Here is a 20466-nt window from a genome sequence, read left to right on the forward strand (position 1 = left end):
AAGAAGACAGACCTGATGGTAAAGCTCCTCGAGATGTATGACCCCGTTTGACAATGTCCAAAACCCAGCGGTCCGAGGTGATCGAGGACCACTGGGAATAAAACAGAGAGATTCGTCCTCCAACACTTTGAGAATGGTAAAAGTCATTGGCGTTTCTGATTTGCGCCACAATAGGACGACTTTCCTCTGTATGATTTGGAGGGTTGCTGACAAGACTGCTGATTGGGCGTGTAACGTTGGCCGCTCTGATTGTAGGAGCGGTATTGTTGCCCTCCTCGAAAGTTGGAAGAAGTGCCGCGTCCGCGCGCACCTCGAAAGGACTGTTTCCGAAATTGCAGCGTGCCCAAGGACTTCGCCGTATCGGTGTCCTTCTTGATGGACTCAAGGGCATCATCGATATGGGATCCGAATAGCGATTCCCCATCATATGGCATATCCAGTATTTTGGCTTGGACTTACTGCCAGAAGGAGGTGGACTTCAGCCAGTCTTGACGACGGAGTGCAGCCGCACTGGCCAGGAGGCGGAAACCTGTGTTGGCAATATCGACTGCACAGTCAATTATTTCTTCCGATGCCCTTTGACCATCGCGGAGAATCTGTTGTGCGTCAGCCTTGGAAGCATCAGGTATCAATGCCATGAAATCTGCCATGTCTGACCACATCTGCCTGTCGTAACGGCCTAAAATGGCTAAGGCATTAGCTGCCCGGACAGATGTTGAAGCCATCGTGGAGAACTTGCGGCCAATAGCATCTAAGCGTCGACCCTCTCTATCCGGAGGGGCTGTGATTGGGAGGCAGGATTGCGTGCTCTACGCTGTGCGGCCTGAGTCACGACAGAGTCCGGCTTAGGATGAGAAATCAGGCAAGCTGGAGAACCAGTTGGGGCCTTGTACTTCTTCTCAAGGCGCGGAATCTGAGCAGGTAAGGAGTTTGGAGCATTCATTAGTTTAACGCCCTCTTTCCAAACGAAATCAATAATAGGAATTGTGTGCACCTGCTTATAAGGTTTATCTTTAAAGTCATAAAGAAAACAATCCTCCTCGCGTTGTGATCGTCTTCGGGTCCTTCGTCGACGAGGATTCTCTCTTCTTCGTCGACGAGATGGGAATCATCGACGGGACAGGTTTAGACGGTAACAAAACTCTCGTCGACGTGAAGGCTGTCGACGAAACCATCGTCGATGGTGAGAAAGCTGATGTGGTAGTCAGCGTCGCCATTGAAGATGCAGGCAATGCTGTTCTCGTCGTCGGAGCGCTCGCCGACGGCGGAACTTTAAGAGGATCAGCCAAAGACGCCTGAGAGCCAGGTCTCATGGGCGTAGAGGTGGTAGGAGTGGCAGAAGACACCACAGGAGCCACAGACAAGGCTAATTTAGGCTTCTTGAGGAAAGGAGAAGGAACCTCCCGAACACTACCACGTTTTGAGGCTGCTGAAGAGAAGCCAGAATGTAAACTTTCTGCGTCGGACAGTACAGAGTCCTTGTCCTTAAGACGTTGAAGCCAAAGGAGAAGACGGCCTTCCCTGTCCTTAAGAGTTTTAGTAGAAAAGGTTCTACAAAACTTGCAGCTGCCAGCCTCATGATCCGGGTATAAACAATAAATACACTTCTGGTGGGGATCCTTTTCAAAAAGGCGCAGCTTCCCACAAGAAGAGCAGGGTCTGAATAAAGACTTCTTACTTGACATTATGTAGAAATAGCTGGAACTAGAAGAATAGAGATGAAAACTGAGCAGAGCTCAGGGAGACTCCCTTCACACGACGTGCGGTAGAAAATCTGAGGGCTTGAGCTTCTGAGGAGAAGGTTCTAGAGGGTGCTAGCGCCTGATTGGCTGCAGTTTGGACTAATATAATGACACTAATGTGTTACAAATAATTTTTTTCTCTTTGCCTTGCATTCCTATGTAGGAATCGTTTTTAGAGGATTTCAGTTGTATTTCCTTTCTTTTTCTTGTATTATGTTTATATATATTTATATATATTTAGCATTATTGCTATTTTATTTACCGTGGGACTCCCACTTCGACGACGGGGAATATTCAAGCATGTGAATCTATGAAAGACACCCCTAATACTGGAGTACATCGCAGGGACATTTGCTAATACATCGTGACCAGTCATTAGTAACAGGAAAGCATAATAATCTAAATAAGATCCCAAATCTAAATCGAATCAATAGGAACCTTACATTATCTTTCATCTGCAGGGTTAGATAAGGTTGAATAGCCTGAGATGTTAGTATCAGCTGATGAGCGGTTACCGATTTTTTGGTGAATTCAATTTTCTCCCTGCAGTTCTCTAAGTAAGTAATGCATAATTTTTTAAGTACTTTTCTCGGGACCTCAATCATTGCTAGGGGGTCATCATAGTAGTCCAGATGATCTATGTTAACAAGAAATGACTTAACAGATCTCAACCACTTCACCCGATTAACACAATCTAATTTCAGGGCGTCCATTAGGATTAAACAGTTCAAATGGCATTCATCCGTTGTCCATACCCTGTGCCACAAGAGAACCGGCTGTACTTTGATGATATCTTCTAAATATGTCAGGCCTAGTTTAGTGTGGCAATTATGGGTGGACATACTCTCTGGGATGGATAAAAGGTACCTCAAGAATCCATTCTCTGTTAGCTGTAAGGTTGAGACATTAGCATCCCCCCAGATTCCTGCCCCATACGTTGCAACCGCAACACAACTTGCATTATATATGCACAAGAGCTCCTTGACTGGTTTCTTCCCCATCTTTTTACTGAATAATTTTAGGGCCATTATTGACTTGGCAAACAATAGATTTCTACTTTTCACTGCGCTACCCCACTGGCCTGTACTATCAAACAGTATTCCCAAATATGGGAAAGTTGAGGTGTAGTCCAATGATTTGGAGCCAATAAACATAGATCTTCTTTTCTGATTAGCTCCTCTACCGCAGTTCATACAAAAAGTTTTGGCACTGTTAACCTTCAGGTCCAAGTTAGGTCATAAAGGTGGTGAGTGATGAAATCATTTTTTGCATGGCTACGGGGGTCCTTGCCATCAGGACGGCATCGTCTGCATAAATAAGTGCAGGAATGTAACGATTTGATGCCGTAGGCATATCTTGGCACTCCTGTAGCAAGGTTTTCTCTAAGTCATTATTATAGATATTAAATACAAAGGGGGCAAGGACACAGCCTTGCTTCACTCCCCTTGCTATGTTGAACATTCTGGTACATTCCCCTCCTTTACCGTATCTAATCGTGGCCCTGGCACCATTATATAGCGCTCTAAGAAATTGAATAATGTTGTCCTCGACACCCAGCCGGACTAAAATTGACCACAATTTGCTGTGAGTTACACAGTCAAAGGCGGATGTCAAATCCACAAAGGTTAAAAACAGCCTGCCTCCCTTGGCCTTAGTGTATTTCTCAAGGAGGATGGAAAGGTTAAGACATTGGTCTATAGTCCCAACTTCCTTTCTGAAGCCATATTGCAAGTCGCTAATAACCTTGTGTTGCTCTGCCCATAGGTGCAGTCTATTTAGGATAACCCTACCAATAATTTTAATGGTTGAATCGAGCAGGGATATTGGGCGGTAGCACACACAACTAGCCCTGTCGCCCTTTTTAAAGATGGGTACTATAATCTACTCGTACCAAGTACTGACAAGTCCCACCGAGCTGGCAGCGTTAAAAGTTTTAGTAAGCAATGGCGCCCAAAAAGATATGTTATGTTTAAAAATATCCACCGGGACGCCATCCGGACCGGGTGCCTTACCCCCCTGACTTAGATTAATGGCCTTAATTACTTCTTCTAAGGTGAAGTTCAACACCTCTTTGCTACTGGGCACACTAAGCGAGTCCGTCTCAATCGACTCCCTTTGTAAGTCCACAGAGACTATCGGGGTACTATAAAGGGTTTCAAAATGGCACACCCAGTCGTCTTCAGTGATAGCGATCTCCATCCGTGCCATAGTGTTATCCTTAAAATATGGTGCATTGACTGCCTTCCAAAAGGCTGTCATGTCTTTCAATTGAGAAGCTTCAATTAATGCCCCCCATGCCTCCATCTTCAGCGTGTCCCTCTTTTTTTATTGCAGTTTTATATGCTTTACGAAGCTCCCTAATCTGCTTCTGCTCTCTAGCGGACTTACTCAAAGCCCGTTTTAATTTGGAATATGCCTTAGTGCATGCGGAATCAAACCAACCACCATTTTTACCTTTTTGGTTCTTTACTTCCACCCATAAGCTATTCTTTATACATGTAGTTATTTGCCTGAAACTATTAATTGTTTCAGTGTCATCAGCATCCAAATCCAAACAAACACTGAAACACAGTTTACAGGCCTTAATTAGATTGCACAAGAATTCCTCGGGTACAACCGTAGTCCATTTTAAGGCATATCCATTCTGTTTTGAGATATCAATGTCTCTCGAGTTCAACCTGGATGTATCATCAATAATGGGTGCGGGACATGGGTCTACTATTTCCACCCTAATGGGAAAATGATCACTTAAGGGAGTTTCCAGCAAGCTTTAATTGGAAACACTGTCACCATGACAGGTAGAGATCAAGATATAATCAATTGTCGAAGATAGCCCTCTACCCATGAAAGTTGCCGAGAAGGGTACGTCTGGCTGGCACAGCTTGTTTGCAAAACTTAAGTCATTCATAAACAGGATTTCGTTTAATATGTCCCCCGTTACTGTGTGTTCAAAGTGAGCCAGTGTAGACTCCCTGTCAACCATTAGACCACAGTTCCCATTTACACCTCTACTGCAAAGGGCACAATTGAAATCACCCCCCAGATAACAGCGAATTCTTTACTTTCATTACAGGTTAGTCTGTTGAGTTCAGATCTCAGGGCTTTAAAGACTGCAGGAATATCTGCCGATGGAATAATTTACAATCAAAATACAGAAAGTTTTATTCATGTGCAGTCCTACCATATGATAAAAACGATTGTTATAAAAAATCTCCAGACTTTTACATTTAAAAAATTTGAAACATAAGTACTGAGCCCCCCTTTGGCTCTACCGTGTGTTGATCCTATGGCTGGGGAAAATATAGTTTTAAAACCATTTAAATGATACGCTTCCTTGGCCCATGTTTCTTGTAAGCATATGACATTGTGATTGTTGGTCAGTTTGACCCAGAGTGGGTTATCTAATTTAGCCCTGAGTCCGGCGATGTTCCAGAAGATAATTGACCATTTATCCTTTATATTACTATAAGTAACGTCAGGGGAATTCATTACCTTTCCCATGTCACAACCCACTATCACCTCACTCACATTTAAATCCAACGGGATAATCTTAGCAATCATATCAGTATGTACAGGCTCATTGATATCATTGTTTGAACATGAATAGTCAGGAGGGTCCAAGCTCACCTTGTTAGCCACAAATAGAGGGTGCGAGGGGTTTACAGTGCCAATAGGGGTTACCTTCTCCCCCATTGGTCAATCCAACACCCCAAGCCCGGACAGGGGTTCAAAATAATTACTAGTTGGAACGTTAAATTGATCCCCTGCCGGAAAATAGTTACAGCCCTGATGTAGGATGTTAGGCAAAAAGCCTCTATTCATGCTTAGAATCAAAGGAACATTGGGTCGGGTACCTGGTAGGTGGTTGTGACTTCCATAATGGGAATTATAAGGCCTCTGACCGCCGAAAGCGACGGCGGCCGTTGGATAGAAGTAGCTTAAATCAAAGGAGAAGATACCACCAGGATTATCATGATTCGGGTAGCCACTTATAAACTGTACCACTCGTGGATCTCTAAAATTTACTATGATACAGTCTCCTTCGATAATCTTAGCTTGATTGCCCAACCAGCTTACTCTCCTTACATTTAGAATTTCCCCTTGTAGATCTGGTCAAAGGGGTCGGTTTCTTCCTAGCCAAAACATGACTATTTTTTAATTCTTGGTAGGTTTCATCCCTTCCATGCTTCCACTCAGGGACACCAGCCAGCACAATAACGTATGGGTGTGAGTCTGGGGGAAGGTCGATTCTCTTACTTTTTACCTTATTTGTGGTTAGCACGGCCTTATCCGCTTCCACTCTATATTCTGCAATCTCCGACCTCTTTATTGGTCTTTCGTTTTGGCCTTCGGGGTGGCCTTCATTTAGCACAGGTCTGTCTGCCTGAGGGGCCCCGCCTGTTATCTTTCCATTGGGTGGCTTAGGTGGTTGTTTACCTCCTTTGCCTGGCTTCTCGCTAGGCTTTAGGAGCTTTTCCTCTGTCTGTGATGTGAGAATACTAATTTGCGAAGTTTGGATATCCATCAAATTTTTTATCATTACAGAATTAGCCATGATCATTTTCTCAAGACTTCCCAACTGTTCACTTATCCTTCTGGTTCGTTCCACTAGGGGTAAAATTAAAGATTTAACCAGATGTTCAATATTTTCTAGCGAGCACTCTTTGCTCCAGTTGTCGTTATGTGATGTTTCTGCTATATCAGCAAGGGGGCTGTGGTGTTTAAGACCACTATTCTCAGTCTGCATAGGTCTGGTAGTCCTATCCTCAGTTACCTTATCCCTACATTTAGGCGAGATAACTTTTTTCTTCTTAGAACGTCCACCGCAGTGGTGATTTCCACCGCGCTTGCGCTTTAAATTAGGGGGGAATCCAGCGCGCGTTCAGAAGTAGTTTGTTTAATCAGTGATTTGTTTGCTAATGGCGGGATGTCACTAAGGGTAGGAACTGCTCTAGGGTTGACCATAAAAGAGTCAATACTTGGGGCTGCCCCACTAATATCTAATATAATAGAGAGATCTTTCTGAGGTTGGGGTGTTGTTTCATGTTGGGCACTGATGATGGGTGGGCGGTCGGGAGATAGTGCCAAAGCTATCACCCCTAGTGATCTTCTCAGAAACACAGGGTCAAGGGATAGGCGATGTTGTGTTAACGCTATCTCCTTCTCCAATACAGAAGACGCCCTAGTGATTAATGCATCTAGAGTGCCGGTTAAACCACCCCCCCCCCCTTATTTACCTGCTTATTCCCTTTATGGTTTTTATGTGCCATTGGCCTAGTACTTGCGCCTATATCAAAATATCTAAAACATGAAAATAATACAAATTACAAATATGTATACATTTTAAAATAGCAATTAAACACGTTACTTAAAGTCTTACTAAACCGAAGAAAACAAAGGGGGTGGCCAGTCTCTTCCTGGCTCTGACGGCCCGCCCTTGTCCCGGGCTTCGCCCGGCTCATCCCGCGATGCGCGTTGATGATGGCGGTTTTGAGCACCTGTGGAGGGCGTGTCGTGAACGTGTCTTCCCTGTCCGGGTGGGTTGTGGGCAATGGAGTTCTGTCTTCCTCTCTGTCCGCAAAGTCCCCAACAGCGAGCATTTCCCGCGGAGCGGGAAACGCAAGAAGTGATGGAAAGATGCAGCAGTAAGATAGGGGAGCGTGATTCTCTGCCGTATCGTGGCCCCCACAGCTCTGTCAATCCGCTAGTCTCTCGGTTTGTTTCCCCCTACACCAACTAATAATGTCCCTCCTGAAGCATGGGTCATGCACTATCAGACCCAGTTTGCCTCAACGAATAGTAGTCCAAGCCACTACCCACAAGCAATGTGTGACACTGTGTTAACCTTTGACATAGGGAAAATTGAGACAGCACTGGATAGCGTGACCGCAGGTAGGGCCGCGGGTCTGGACTGTATCCCAGCGGACATTTTTGAATGTGACACGAAAAACTGGCTCAAATATATACATCATATGGCCAATGGCCTAGCAAGAGGTGCTCCCTTGCCAGAATCCTGGTGCGGGGCAGAGATTAGCCCTATCTACAAAAAAGTGGATTGTGCCAGCCCAAGTAACTACAGGCTTATAAGTCTCATAGATACCAATGAAAAGATTGTGGCCAGACTTGTGCTGAGTAGGGTAAATACTTGGATAGATGACCAAGAAATTCTACCCACTTTCCAAGCTGGCTTCCGCCATCATGGCTTCACTATCGACCAAGTTTTTAGATTCATGATGATTTATTGGTATACTGTGGTTTTAACAGGGGGGACTCTCTACGCTGCATTTATAGATCTAAAGTCAGCATTTGATCTGGTGCCCCGCTCTAAGTTGTGGGATTCATTTAAGGAAGTAAGAATGCCCACTGAGATTTTAAATTTCATCATTAAACTTCATGAGTCTAATTATGCTCGGGTTCGGTGGGGCCAACAGGGAGAGATAACAGATCGGTTTCCTGTGACCAAGGGGGTTTGGCAGGGTTGTATTTTGGCCCCCACCCTCTTTTCTCTGTTTATAAATGATGTCATCTCGTACTACTCTGAAAATCCAACTGATGCTCCTACTCTTGCTAGCGTGAGGGTTCCACTTTTAATGTTTGCAGATGACACCCTAATTTTATCCAAAACACAATCAGGTCTGCAACGAGCCCTCGATAGATTCACTTTATTTTGTAATGACCATGAGCTTATAGTTAATGTTGGTAAGACTAAGTTCATGGTGCTGCACAAACACAAAAAAGTAAAAGGCAGAGTTGTAACGAATAACGCACCGTTGGAGCAAACTGACACCTTTACGTACCTGGGCGTAACGATGGGCAAGAGGATGAATTGGAAGCCTCAGATAGATTTACTAGCCCTCAGACATAATCCATTAGCAGGGGCCCTTTTAAAAGAGTCCCGGCTGTCCTATACTAAACCGGTAGGTCCAGCACTTGCCATATACAGCGGGAAAATCAGGGCCTTCTTAAGTTATGGTGCAGAACTCTGGGGCTTTGATAACCTAGGCCCCTTAGTCCTGGCCCAAAACAAGTTTCTGAGATCTTTGACTTGCCTTCCCCAATCGTCCCCCCTCAAACCCCCTTAGACCTGGGTTGTATTTCTATTGAGGAGGCAGCAGGCTTTAGACCCCTTGCGTATTGGAGACGACTTTGGACAACCCCAGAGTTAGTACCATATGCCAAAAGCAGTTAAGCTTATCAGAGAAGCTGATATGTCTTTAAAAATTACTTGGCTGAACAAAATTATGGGCATGTTGGTCGACATGGGACTTAGACACTTGTGGGAGGACCCAGAAGGGAATCAGTTCCCATCTAAAAATGATTTTAAATCTCTTTATTGGGACATGGTTTGTCTTAAGTCCCTGTCACCTGGTGGATAGTGCATCCCTGACCGGCCTCTTTTTAGATCAAAAGTATGAATGTAGGTTGGAGGCCTATTGGGATGTCATCACGAGACCTGGTGACAGGAAACTGTATCACCAATTTAGAGTGGGTACCCTCCCCTTGAAAACTTTTACGGCAAAATGGGGAGATGGCGATACAAAATGCAGTGTGTGTACATCTCAGGATGAGTCCATACTCCATGTATTGATTGTGTGCCCTGTGTATAAGGGTCCCCGTAATAAATGGATTAAGCTGATCTGCCGCAAGATCATCCCAAAGAGCATTGCGTATCTTAAAGACAGACACATGAGAACCTGTAGTCATATCTGTGGCAAAATTCTTGAGCTGGTCTTGGGCCCTTAATGCAGACTCCATTTTGCATTAATGAAGAGGATTGTGCTCGATGTTTTTTTTTTCTGATGGCTATGTAGGAATATTGTTTCTTCTTTTTTTGTTTTTCCCTCCTGACATAATTATGTTTAGCAATGAATGTAAATTTTACTTCTTTTTTTAATATAACTAATTTATTTTTTAAATAATAAATGTATTCTATAAAGTGTGGCAGACTTGGTTTTATATAATGTTCTTATATGTGTCTTTTATGATTGAAAAATTATCGAATAAAGACAAATTGAATTGGAGATGCTGTGTTAGTGACGGTATTGGTGAGGGTGTGTGTCAGTGACTATGGGTGAGTGAGTGGCTCTATGGGTGGGTAAGTGGGTGTGTAGTGACTGTATGGATGAGTGGGTGGGCGTCTGAAGAGCTGTATATGTAAGTGCCTCAAAGTGTAAGTGTATATGGGACAGTGAGTGGGTGTTTGGTTAAGTGAGTTGGTGTGTGAGTGCCTTTTTTGGAGAGTGTCTGTGTGAATGGCAGTATGGGTGAGTGAGCAGATGTGTGAGTCCTTGTATGGATGTGAGTAGTTGTGTGGGTGTGTGAGCACTTGTATGGGTGAGCGAGTAACTGTGTTGAGGGCCTGCATGGGTTAGTGAGAGGGTGTGTGTTAGCGACTGTATGTAAATAAGTGGATGTGTGAGTAGCTGTATTGGAGAGTGTGTGGCTTTGTGGGTGGCTGTACGGGTGAGTGACTGGCACGCAGCAGATGGCAGGACATGTAGTTCCATACAACTCCACAAGCATACACAGCTCTATTGGTTTCTTCTTTTATGCCACGCGTCCTGATGTAGTGGGGGTTAGAGACTAGAGGAACACATGCGGGATAGGGTGTACACCATCCTCATCTGAGAACCTTCATATCTACCTCAAGGAGAGCACCCCAGGATTCTGGGGTGCCTTGAAAGCATTGAGTACTGTAGAAGTATGAATGATGGGAAAGGTGATTAGTACCTGCTGGTGAGGGCATTGTTCTCCTCTCCGGCTCCTTGTACGGACATTGCAGAGTTGTATCCAGAGACTTGAAGCAATCCTTTAAGGAATTATGCTTGTAAAACTCCACTATTTCCTGCAGGAGAAGATTAGTAGAGGAGTTCAGTTTTGTTGGCCCTTCTTGAGGCATATGAGTGAACAAATGAGTACAGAGCCCCCCAACATCTGAGTGCTAGTATCCTTGTGTAAAGTACACTGTGAACTCAATGCCCTCCCTGTGGGCTACACTGGCCCCAACTTCTCACACTCCCCAGTGCATGTTTTTCACACTGTCAACCATTGCCTTTGCGGACAATATCTACGGAGGCAGATGTGTACACTGCTCACCAGTCAGCTACTCACTGTGTTTACCTGTGGTAGCTCCACACACTACCCATCAGTACCAACCCTTCACAGAATTTACAGGGTGCCCGCTGCTCACATTGCCCAGAGCTCTAAATGGACAGGTATTGTCACTGGACTTATTTAATTTAAAAGAAAGAATATCTGCACTTCTGAACAGTGGCACAATCGTTTTAGGGTAAGAGTATTGGAAGTTCTATGCAGTAGGTACTCTGGGAAAATGGGTACCTACACTTCTAATATTTCAATTTCCAGCACTCTACTCTACTGTTCGTTAGTGTTGGTTCATCACTGTTCACAAGTGCCAGTGCCCCACCCTCTCCACTAGTGGGAGATATTCACATTACCCAAATGTATCAGCTCCTCGTACTGCCCACCAGTGATTGTTGCTCAGTTTCAACTAGCGCCATCTCCTCACAATGCCTCCAACCGCCAACTCCTCACCCTTCAATGGGTGCCAGCTTCTCACACTGCCCATAATGGCCAGCTGTTTGCACTACCCATTGCTTCAGGGTTTTGGGGGAAGGCCGGATGAAGGTAAAGAGGCAGTCAGAGTTAGGAATATGAAAGTAAGCAGAGTGTGCGGTTTAGAGAAAGGGAGATGGAGGGTCTGTGTGAAGGGAGAGTGGGAGCCTTGGACAGAGGCAAAGAAAGAGTTTTTGGTGGATATAAGAGTTATAGTCTTTATGATGGCAGAGTGGGCAGGTAGGGATGAAAGAAGAGGGGTCTGGGAAAGGAAAAAACAGGGTCTGAGAGGAGTAAATTAAGGCTCCAGTTGTATCTGAGAAGGAGGCAGCCCAACTCCACTGTAGTGCACATTTGGAAAGGCAATGTGTGACTATGAATGCCTCTAGGTGTGTGGCATGACCCTATATCCTTAAGTTCCTGTCCTTCTCTTACGGTCAGACTCCGGAAGGCCTTCTTCTCTGTAATTCGGTACAACCCATTCATCGTTGTCACCTTGATGTGTTTGAGTTCAACACCGAACCTGAGGAAAAAAGACAACTATTAATTTTCCTTTTCTTCTTTCCAAGTTGGCACCCTAAAGTTTTTGAACTGTGAAAACCTCCTCACTCAGATATATGAACACATTGCTCAATCTGCTAATACGTTCATATTGATTTCTGGAAAATATTTGATTCTTGGCCTAGAAAAATATTTTGCTTGCCGCTCTACGACCTACAAAACCATTACCTTCTGAAAAACTGGTGCTTTTGAAGTCAAAGCAGGTTTAACATTTAGTGCTACCATCAACCAGCTCTGAGGATTAGCAAAGGTGAAATATTTCTAAATATAAATGTTGGCCTCACTGCTGACAGACAACATTCTCCCATTATTTAAAATGGATGCAGATTAACAATTACTTATTCGTTTACACCCCTTAAGTCGATATACCAACTGATTTTTCTCTACACGTTGAGAGCTACCTCCATGTGAGAAACCCAATCACTTTCTCACATCCTTTCAATAATTCCCTAAATGCAAAGTCTTTAGCTGATGGGACTTTCTCCTTGTAGGGACAGACTTGACTTTAAGCTTGACATTAAGTACTGCATGGACAGCACCTCTGTTGATAAAAATGTGTAATTTAGACACTTTTAAACACTCACTCTTATGACAAAAAATAGCAGGAAACATTCCACCTGTTAAACATTTTGTAACTCATCCTCTCCACGAGAAGGATAAAACAAATACAGAAATGTCCATGTGTCATACTAAGTCTAATACCCCTTTTTGGAAAGGTGTATCATTATGTCCTTGCATGTGATGACCCTACACAATTATTATATTTTTTTTGTAGAGAGATAAACCATTTTTGACCCAGCATGAGCCATGGTTTTAGTAAGAGAAATGTAAGATTACCAAATTGCTTACGGAATTCTTCCTGAGAAAAATATAGGTCAAACCTCAGCCTAGTAACGCATCAACCTCACTGCTATGTTCTACAATTGTAACATGTAGACCTCTTTTTTTGTTGTTGAATTCTGTTTCCCTAGGAGTTTCTTTAAACTGCTTTTCTCATGCAACCACTCTTTCGTGCCCCACCTTTCACTAATTTTTTTTAACTCACTTTTCAGCTCTGGATATTCATTTGCGTTCTTCAATACATTTCAGTGTGTATCTACACTAGACCCTTCTCGGATTTCAGGTTGTATAAAATCTCTCAGACTTTTTTCAAAACTATACAATTCAAAGAGCTTTTGATCATTTTTCAGATTTTCTTTTTAATTCAAACTACATTACCAAAACATATATGTATTTCACATACTGCAGGTCTCAACGTTTGAAGAAAGAATCATCTTAGACGTCCACGTTTTTAAACCAGTATTTACCTAGTAAGCACGAACTAAGTTGTACTAAACAACTGATAGATCGTTAATACCCATTTCATGTCATGTTTCTTGAGAAGCCATCTTCTTATGGTTAATTGAAACTTATAGTACAAGCATCATATTTTGATATTTAATCATACCTTGCAGACCATCCAACATTTGTATCCAAAAGTATTCTTAATGGGATACAATCCTAGCTCGTCTTCCAACTCTCATGAATGGCAGTAACGCTGCAACAATTTGGAACCACTGTTGCTTGGTATGCTTGATAAGGAAATGTCTGATCACTTATGAGAATGTATTTTTAGTCTGTTAAATGGATGTATGCTCATAGCAATGATTTTTTACAAGATGTGATGTTAGACTGACATTGTAAATGCCATATGAGCATTTAATGAAGTAAATAATAAATGAGGTTTGGAGGGTCTGCCAAGGGGCACTGGAGAGACTGAAGGGGAGCACAGGAAACTGAAACTCCCCCTGCCCCACCACAAACCACAGGTAGCGCTGATAGGGCTGCAAGGCGGCCATATGGAAATAAGATCTTGCTGGTTCAACAAAACCATGCAGTATCTCAGGTCAAGACCAGGCAAGACCTATGCTAGTGTGAGTTGAAGTTTTCCTTCCGGAGGAAGGCGTTGAGAGGGCAGGGCGCCGGTCTGAAATAGGCCAAAGGCTTCCATTCTCCTTGGCACCAGAAAGTAGTGGGAATAGCAACCACGTCCTACTTCTGGCTTGGGCACCCTGTCGATAGCCCGACTGGTCAAACGGGCTTGCAATTCCTGCCGCAAAACAGAAAGATCGTCCTCTGTCTGTCGTTGGGGGAGCAGTGGAACGTGTGCGGTGGCAAAAGAAAGGGAAGGGTATTTCCCTTCCAAACAATTTGCAGGACCCACATGTTGATGTTAATTCCCGCCAACCCAGCAAGAATTCTTGAATCCTGCCTCTTACTGGGTGGCTGTGCTTCATAAAGGGCACACTAAAGTGGTGTGGCAGGTGGGACTGCAGTGGGGGAGAGGACTGGGTGGCCTGTTGACCTTGCCCGGGCGGGCGGTAGGCACCATAGCTGTGACTGCGAAACTGCTAGGCATCATGCTGCGGTTGGATCGGCTAAAACTATAAAGCCACGGAAGGAACAGTAGGGCTGATGCAACTGGCGCAGTAGATTAGATAAGCTCAGGGAGTGAGCCGTAGCCATGCTCTCTTGAACTACTCCGGAGCAGAGTCTGCCTAGTCCTCAAACAGGCGAATTCCGTTAAATGGTATGTCTATGTGGGATGACTGGACATTGCTTGAAAAACTGGAGGATCTCAGCCTAGCTTGGTGACATATGACGACACGGGAAACGGCCATTACAACGCGGCCGTTTCCACGAATACATTAACCACGCATGCATTACAACACATGCGTGGTTAACACGAAAGCCTTTACCACGCATACCTTTACTACGAGGTGTGTTGTAAAGGCATATGCGGTAAAGGTTCAAAATAAACATGGGGGGGGGTTCTCCCCCCCAAATAAAAACCTCACCTGAAATCGTCGTCTTTTAAGAGGAAACGGAAAGAAACTTCCGTTTCTTCTTAAGGACGTACAACGTCACCACGCATGAATTAGAGGAAAAAGTTATGCGTTGATAAACCATTCCGTTGTAACGCATGCGTGGTAAAGGCATGCGTTGCAACGGAATTCGTTGTAAGAACATATAACCTGACGACACAGGGTGGGTATCAGGGACACTAGCCTTCTGCATGTCGTCAAACCAATTTTCCTCATCATAAGGTTGCTCAATCTCATTACCCGCATCGTTTCCGAATCTGCGCTGAAGAACAAGTACCTTACCTTCGGTAACGCTTTTTTTGGTAGATACAATATCTGCCTGTGGATTCCTCACCTTGTAAATATCCCCCTGCGTCAGCAATGTTCAGAAAACTCTTTTGTAGCACGCTGGCGTGGACGACGTCACAGGAGCACGGCTTCGCGCGCGACTCCGGCTGACGTCACCGACTCCTTACTAGGCCTACGTCGGCGTGATGACATCAGTTCCACCCTTTTTTCCGTGCCTTCGAGGCACCCGGACGGACCAATGACAGTAGATATACATACATACAGTGTACATAGTACATGCAACTCAAAACTGCACACATAGTGCGTAGCAAAGGTATGAAAAACCCAATATATATATACAAATATACATAAAAATACATAAACTCAGGTATAGCAGAGAGAACAACGGGGAGGCGGGTGGGTCAGTGAGGAATCCACAGGCAGATATTGTATCTACAAGAAAAAGCGTTACCGAACGTAAGTAACTTGTTCTTCGGATAGATACATCTGCCAGTGGATTCCTCACCTTGTGAATAGAGTCCCACAGCAGTCCCCACTCCCGGAGGAGGGTGTCCACTCTCCTATACCAGAAAATCCTGGAGGACAGAGCGCGCAAAGTGGCCGTCCCTCCTCACCTCGGCATCCAAGCAGTAATGCTTTGCGAACGTGTGGAGGGAGGCCCAAGTCAGGCCCTGCAAATATCCTCAACAGGTACACCCCCAGACCAAGCAGAAGTAGCAGACTTTGCTCTAGTAGAGTGAGCTCTTATACCCTCAGGAGGGTCCTTACCCGCCAGGGAGTAGCAGATCTTGATGCATAATATTATCCATCTTGAAAGAGTGCGCTTGTGCACGGATCTTCCTTTTCTGCAACCAGCAAATCCAACGAACAGCTGGTCATCCAACCTGAACTCCTTTGTTCTGTCCAGGTAGAAGCTCACCGCCCTCTTAGGGTCCAAGCGATGAAGTCTCTCCTCCTCCTTGGAAGGGTGAGGGGGAGGATAAAAGGTAGGGAGGGTAACGGACTGCCCCAGATGAAAAGGAGTTACCACCTTAGGCAGAAAAGCAGCCCTGGTCCTGAGAACCATTCTATCAGCATGAATGGTCAAGAAAGGGGGCTTGGAACTAAGAGCTTGAAGCTTGCTCACCCTCCTTGCCGAGGTAATCGCGACCAGGAAGACGTTTTGAAAGACAAAAGTCTCAAGGGACATGAGTGTAGAGGTTCAAAAGGAGAACCCATCAAGAATGTAAGAACAAGGTTCAAGTCCCATTGAGGCACAATAAAAGGTGTAGGAGGAAATTTATTGGTAAGGCCCTTAATGAAACGTAAAACAATAGGTGATTTAAATAAAGAGGGCTGGTCTGGCAATCAAAGAAAAGCCGATAAGGCCGACAAATAACCTTTGATAGTTGCCACTGCAAAACCCTGCTGGGCCAAGGAAAGTGCAAATTGTAGAATATTGGACAAACGAGCCCTTAAAGGGTCAATGGACTTCTCCCCACACCAAGCAACAAATTTAGACCACCTATAAGAATAGATGGACTCACGCCTGGCTGCTAAGATGACATCCACCACATCGTGAGGGAGAGAAAAACAACTCAGGTTGCCCCGTTCAATCTCCAGGCATGAAGGTGTAAGGTCTGGAGGTGGGGGTGTAGAACCTGCCCCTCCATCTGGGAGAGGAGGTCTGCCCTGTGAGGGAGACGGAGCGGCGAGCACGAGGAGATCTGTGTACCACACCCTTCTTGGCCAATCCGGGGCGATCAATATAACTTGGGCCCGGTCTTGGTGAATCTTCCTCAGAACCCGAGGAATCAAGGGTATGGGAGGAAATGCGTAAAGGAGTTGTAAGTCCCAACTCAACTGAAACGCGTATCCCAGAGCTCCTTGCATCGGAAACTGGAGACTGCAGAACGACGGGCAGTGAGCATTCTCGCGAGTGGCAAACAGGTCCACCTGAGCAGTTCCCCACGTACGAAAGACGTGACGAACCACCTCCGGGTGAAGCCTCCACTCGTGGTCGGCGAGAACTGCCGACTGAGACTGTCTGCACGTACGTTCAGAACCCCCGCCAGATGATTTGCCAATAGACTAACCTGATGGTCCTGAACCCAGGACCAGAGACGCAGAGCCTCTCTGCAGAGACACCGCAACCCCACTCCTCCCTGCTTGTTTACATACCACATCGCGGTGGTGTTGTCCGGCAGGACCTGAACCGACCGACCGCAAAGGGAAGGGAGGAAGGCCTTGAGTGCCAAACGTATGGCCCGCAATTCCAGAAGGTTGATGTGAAGCAACCTTTCCTCTGGAGACCAAAGACCCTTGATCTCCAGGTCCCCCAGATGAGCACCCCACCCTAGAGTGGATACATCCGTTATCACTGTGGCCACCGATGGAGGCAGATTGAAAGGCTTTCCTTGAGACAGATTGCCTTCCACGCCCCACCAAGACAGATCCGCTGCAGTTTCTCTGGAGATCATCACTGACTCCCTGAGATCCCCGTTGTGCTGATACCACTGCCTGCGGAGGCACCACTGGAGTGCCCTCATGTGCCAGCGTGCATGGTCGACCAACAGAATGCAAGAAGCCATCAGACCGAGCAGACGTAGGACCTTCAGGACTGGAACAACCTCTCCATTGTGTAATAAAGGTATCATTTCCAGTATGTCGCGAATCCTTTGAGGAGGAGGTCCAGACAGTAGTGTCCAGTACCGCACCTATGGACAGGTTGCGCTGGGAGGGCACCAGGTGAGATTTGGGTACATTTATTGAAAAACCCAACCTGTGCAACAACTGAGTTGTCTCTTGCAAATGATGGAGCACCTTCTCCGGCGACTGTGCAGCAGCCTGGACATCAGATGAAAATTCAGACGATTTTAGCCATGCGGCCCTTCTAGTGGCAACTGATGAACCCATTATCCTAGCCACAGAGTCCGCGGTGTCCATGCCACACAATCACCTGGCGAGCTGCAGCCTACGTGTCAGAGACAACCTCATTGAAATTCTTCCTATCCTCCTCCGGAAGCTTAGATGACAACTGCTTAACCGAGTCCATCAAAGCATGCACATATCTGCCCAGCAGACAAGTAGCATTTGTCGATTTCAAAATAATGCTACTTGACGAGAACACTTTCTTGGCATTCTGATCCAATTTTTTCGAGTCCTTATCCCCTGGAACTTGGGGAAAAACACCAGCCGACCTCTTTGAACAAGCCGTTTGAACAACCAGACTTTCCGGCGAAGGATGGGAGGTTACGAACTCAGGATCACCAGGCGCCACCCTATAACGTCTCGCCACAGTCCTAGACACCGCAGTAGCAGACAGAGGCTTTTTCCAGACTTCCATTATCGGTTCAGTAAGAGCCTCCGTGAACGGAAGAGTCGGCTCAACAACAGAAGAAGGTGAATGAAGAACCACAGTGAGGATGTTAGACTTAAACTCCACAGAAGGCAAAGTCAAGTTCAGCAGTTCTGCAGCCTTTTTAATCACAACGTGGTAAGGAGCCACATCCTTAGAGGGTGCGTCAGAAACTGCAGGCAACCCCCACTCTGGAGAAAATTCCAAACCCCTTGCACTATGCAGATCCTCAAAATAATCCTCCTGATCCTGAAGTTCCCCTTCCTCCACTTCTGGATCCTCAGACTCCTTCTCTTCCAAGAGACGCTGTGCCCTACGTCTCGACCACTCCAAACGTACCGAAGTCGTTGGATCCGGTAACGACTCCGACGGAGCCGGGGCCGGCGTCGAAAGAGGAGCTGAAACAGCCTGAGGACAGGAAGCTGGAACAGGCGTCGAATCCTGATTCCGATCCCGAGGTCGCTCCGGAGTCGGCGAAGCTGTGCGCGGAGTCGATGACCTCGGCTGCGCCGAACCAAGCCTTGGTGGATATGGCGTCGGTAAAAACGGCAGAAAAGGCGCCGGGGCGTATGCCTGACGGACGCCTAATTTGTAAGATAATGGACCCATGGGACCAGCTGGTGCACCAGTGGGGTAAATTGTCCTGGCATACACGCCATACATTGCATTTAGAAAATGCGAGGGGTCCTGTCCAGGACCAGGAAACGGAGGGTACGAACCTACTGGCTGCCCCAGAGGAGGCTGCTCCGGAACCGTTCCTTCTTGACCCTCCTGGTCTTCTCGGCGATGCACCGGAGTCCGAGGATCTTCAACGTCAACCTCCTCATGCTCAGAAGACTGACACGGATCCAGAGTCGGATCCGGTCCCGGATCCGGAGATGGTCCTCGGGACTGAAAAGGTGAGGCCTCACCTTCAGGCTCACGAGATGGTGATGGAGACATGAAGTCCTTACGATGTCTACGAGATGAAGACCTCTTCATCGAATCCGACTCCCTGCCAGAATGATGCCTCGAGCTATGCTTCTTCCTCTTATGTTTTTTCTTCGAGGATCCCGAAGCATGCCCCGAAGCCGACTTCGACGCCGACGCCGACTCCGACTGGGACCTCGACCTCGTCTTCGACCTCAATTTCGACTTCGGCTTCGACCTCGAGCGTCTGGATCTTGACCTCGAAGACCTCTTGGCATCCTTTCCTTTTACCTTGGCTAGAAGGAGTTTAGCCTCTCGTTCACGCAGAGCCTTCGGGTTCATTTTAGAACAGGAACGACAGCCTCCGACATCGTGGTCCGAGCCCAGACACCACAAGCAATCATCATGCGGATCGGTTATGGACATCATCCTGGCACACGATCCGCACTGCTTAAAACCTGTCTTCTTCGACGACATCTTCGGCGAAAGACAGTGGCTCGAGAAAGACACAATAACAGAGAAATAGCAACAAAGTTACTATCCACAACACTAGAGATCCCCAAAAACCGTTAGCGTCGAACTGATGTCATCACGCCGACGTAGGCCTAATAAGAAGTCGGTGACGGCAGCCGGAGTCGCGCGCGATGCCGTGCTCCTGTGACGTCGTCCACGCCGGCGTGCTACAAAAGAGTTTTCCGAACGTTGCTGACGCAGGGGGATATTCACAAGGTGAGGAATCCACTGGCAGATGTATCTATCAGAAGGAGTAGTTTCTGTCCTGTAACTCCAGTTCTGTAGTAGGGGTATCTCTGTTATAGTCATAATCTAGTGAATAGTCCCGCCCATGTGCGAGGACCCCGGCAATCAAAAATAATCTCTTAAGTCGTCAGAAAAATTGCAGAACTGCAAACATACTTAAGAGAGAATTTAAAGACAAATAATGCAGCCTATGTCCACAGGCTACACTGTCCAGTACTTCAACTAGAAAATTCCACCAAAAATCCACAAACAGCAAAGCCTGTCCAGATTTCCCTTGCTTTAACAGCAAAAACCCTCTGAAATGATAGAAAGGAAGGCATGGACAGACAAGCCCCATAGGCTGCCATTATGTGGCTTAAATAGGATACTGTGCCTTTAAGAGAACTTTCCAGAAACTTCTCCCAGTATCCCAGAATGCATAGCAGGTCCC

The 20466-nt window shown here is 46.0% G+C and overlaps 1 protein-coding gene across 1 annotated transcript in view; it reads right to left on the minus strand.

Annotated features, from left to right (window-relative positions):
• The window catches only part of VAV1 (vav guanine nucleotide exchange factor 1), a 650161-nt gene that overhangs the window by 57935 nt on the left and 571760 nt on the right, over positions 1 to 20466 (minus strand). Inside the window, exons 24-25 of the mRNA XM_078686053.1 lie at positions 11754 to 11841; positions 10473 to 10587 (exon numbers count right to left, since the gene is read on the minus strand). Of these exons, the coding sequence (XP_078542179.1) occupies positions 10473 to 10587; positions 11754 to 11841 (203 nt within the window). The remainder of the gene's footprint in view (positions 1 to 10472; positions 10588 to 11753; positions 11842 to 20466) is intronic.

The sequence above is a fragment of the Lissotriton helveticus genome, chromosome 1_1, assembly GCF_964261635.1.
Source record: "Lissotriton helveticus chromosome 1_1, aLisHel1.1, whole genome shotgun sequence".
NCBI classification, from domain to species: Eukaryota; Metazoa; Chordata; class Amphibia; order Caudata; family Salamandridae; genus Lissotriton; species Lissotriton helveticus.